Raw genomic sequence first — 2,737 nt, 5'->3', positions numbered from 1 at the left:
GGGGGGGGGGTTTTTTTCCTCAAAAAGGGGGCCCCCCCTTTTCTTTTTTGGGCTTCCCAAATTTTTTGGGGGGGCAAAAAAAAAAAAATTTGGGGCCCCCCTTTAGGTCCCCCCCCGGGGGGGGGGGGGGGGGGGGGGGGGGGGTAGCTCAGTGAGGCAGAATCCTCCGTTGCTCCATTGCCGCCCAAAAAGAACTCTTGCTGCAGGACTGGGCGGTCGGAGGCGGCAGAAGATGACTTGGGGGGCGCGGCTAGGCTGTAGCTTTGCGCGCGTCAGTCAGGGAGCTCAACTGGGGCTGGCTGGCAGCCGGGACCTCCAGTGCTTCGGAGAGTCTTGAGGTGGTGCACCTACGAGCAACAACCGCACTTACCCATCACGACCACATAGCTTCCATACACGACAACGACAGCCAAAATGTCAGCATGCCCATCGAGACAACCTCGAATTGTGCTAACAATGTCACAGGGAGGTGCTTCTCGGAATTACGGGCAAGGACTTCACCATCATCGCCGCCTCCAAGGCTGCGATGCGAGGCGCAACCGTCCTCAAGGCGTCCGACGACAAGACGAGGCAGCTGAACAAGCACACGCTGATGGCCTTCTCAGGAGAGGCTGGTGATACAGGTTCGTGGCCACGGAGGCCCCTTTGATTCCCCCGCATGCTCCCCCGACTGACGGTTCCTCCCCGCGCAGTACAATTCGCCGAATACATTCAAGCAAACGCCCAGCTTTACTCCATGCGAAACGAGACGGACCTCTCTCCATCCGCCATTTCCCACTTTGTCCGCGGTGAGCTCGCCTCTAGCCTGCGCTCCCGGAAGCCCTACAACGTCAACCTCCTGCTGGGCGGCGTCGACCCCATCACTCTCAAGCCCGCGCTTTACTGGATGGACTACCTCGCGTCGATGGCGCCCGTGCCATATGCCGCCCACGGCTACGCACAGTACGTTTGGGCATGAACGTCTTCGTATGTGTTTCATCTTGCTGACCCACGTGCAGATACTACTGCCTCTCCATCCTCGACAAACACCACCACCCCGATATCACCCTTGGCCAGGGCATCAAGATCCTCAACATGTGCACAGACGAGCTGAAGAGACGAATGCCCATCGACTTCAAGGGCATGCTCGTCAAGGCAGTGACGAAGGACGGCGTGATTGATATTGAGTTTGATGACGACAAGGTAGTCAAGAGCGCCTAAGTGTCAGCTTCGGTCACGGTGCACGGATGGGGAGGATAAAGGGCCATCAACGATGGCATGTATACTAGACTCGGTCGGTCAATGATACAGGCGTCGATTTTTCGAGGCTACGGCAAAGCTAAGAACCCATGTCTGTCTTGCTGCAGTGAGAATGCTGTGACAGCTATCTTCGCCGGCATTTCTGTCAACCTTGCTCTGTTGTCTTTTCCATCTACGACCAATGCGCCATACCCGTCAACACGCAAAGAATCAAAGCTTGCTGAAGCAAGCTTGGTTAGTCTCGTGTTTTCTCTCTCGATGAGGCAGCTTCTACCGCATCAAGACATGGTCACCGTAGACTAGCCTGCCCATTATGGTCGGATTGAGGAACAGGTGCCCGTGCTTCCGAGACGCATTACGACGAAAACGAGGGCATCGTGACGAGGGGCTCGGCGTCGCATGGCAGAGAGCTCTTGCTTTTCTTCGGCGTTACGCCTTGGACTTGAGGTGTATCGGCCATTGCGTAACTTGTAAGCTATAGCGAATCGAACCATGCCCGATCCAATGATCTCGAGACCCTGTACAGCCAGTCACGCCCACATGTTTTGAAGTGCGGCTCAAAGTCAAGCATCACAGCCATGTTGGCCTGCAATTTGGGCCAACAGTGGAAGACCACTATGCCTCGGGCTCATAGACCTTACCTTAGTCAGAGAAGCGTCAGACATCCGATGCTGAGTCTGCAATCGCAGCCACATTGGGTGGCGTGGATCATCCAGAGCATAGTGGTATGACCGTTAATCCGAACTCAAGATCTGAATCACGCGAATGCTCTCGAACAAGGTTTCCAGGAGTGACCTGAGACGAGCAAGAGAAAGGGTCGAGGTTCCCTGCAAATCAGTAGTACTTTCGCAGTGAGACGGCAGTGATGTTCGAGTGTGTATCCCTCGAAGGTACCGCCCATCCTTCCCACACCACCCCATCTCATCTGGCTGCCATGCAACCACGTATAGTTGGTGTCACTGGGTATCGTCACAAGACCCGCAGACCGGGAACCTAGCAACCCCTACAACGACGCTGTCCTGTCTTTCCGTAATGAGGTCACATGATAACCGCAGTGGTAGACTTCTGCATCAGTAGCTTGCGATTTCTCCAATAGGAACATGAGGTCGTAAGTTACCGTCGAAGGACCATGAATCGGTCAAAATTTTGCCTCTTGCTACCTGTGTGGTTCGTCTTCGGTACCCTTCCAAGCCTTCCAAAGTCGCTCTTCCCGTCCTTCTAGCGGGTGCATGTCGTGCCAGCGCCGCCGGTTGGCCGAAGAGCGTTATGTCATCATCGGTCGACATTTGACTGAATCGTAGCGACACGTCGACGTCGGGGGGGGGGCCCTGGCCCAGTTTTCCCTCGAAATGGCAAAGCACATGCATTTGGGTGGCCAAAGTGGTACAGGTGCTAGGGCGTACTGGCCACTCACAAAGCAGGCATTCCGTGCTTTGGGGGTCCGTGCTCTTTCGCTCTCACCGCGCAGCCCACAGGGCAGGAACTAGGCAACTACGCG

General features: G+C 55.7%; 1 protein-coding gene across 1 annotated transcript; it reads left to right on the top strand.

The window, feature by feature from the left end:
- Positions 1–232: 232 nt before the first annotated feature.
- Positions 233–1,325, top strand: VDAG_01374 (proteasome component C11; the record flags this gene model as incomplete). The annotated part of the gene is made up of 5 exons (XM_009650260.1): positions 233–271; positions 388–416; positions 466–623; positions 693–942; positions 999–1,325. The coding sequence occupies 5 exons, from the start codon at positions 233–235 to the stop codon at positions 1,198–1,200; spliced, it is 678 nt and encodes a 225-aa protein (XP_009648555.1). The 3' UTR covers positions 1,201–1,325.
- Between the last annotated feature and the right edge of the window lie 1,412 nt (positions 1,326–2,737).

The sequence above is a fragment of the Verticillium dahliae genome, genomic scaffold, assembly GCF_000150675.1.
Source record: "Verticillium dahliae VdLs.17 supercont1.2 genomic scaffold, whole genome shotgun sequence".
Taxonomy (NCBI): domain Eukaryota; kingdom Fungi; phylum Ascomycota; class Sordariomycetes; order Glomerellales; family Plectosphaerellaceae; genus Verticillium; species Verticillium dahliae.
Note: the sequence above shows the minus strand (reverse complement) of the source record. Positions and strands in the feature narration are given on the sequence as shown.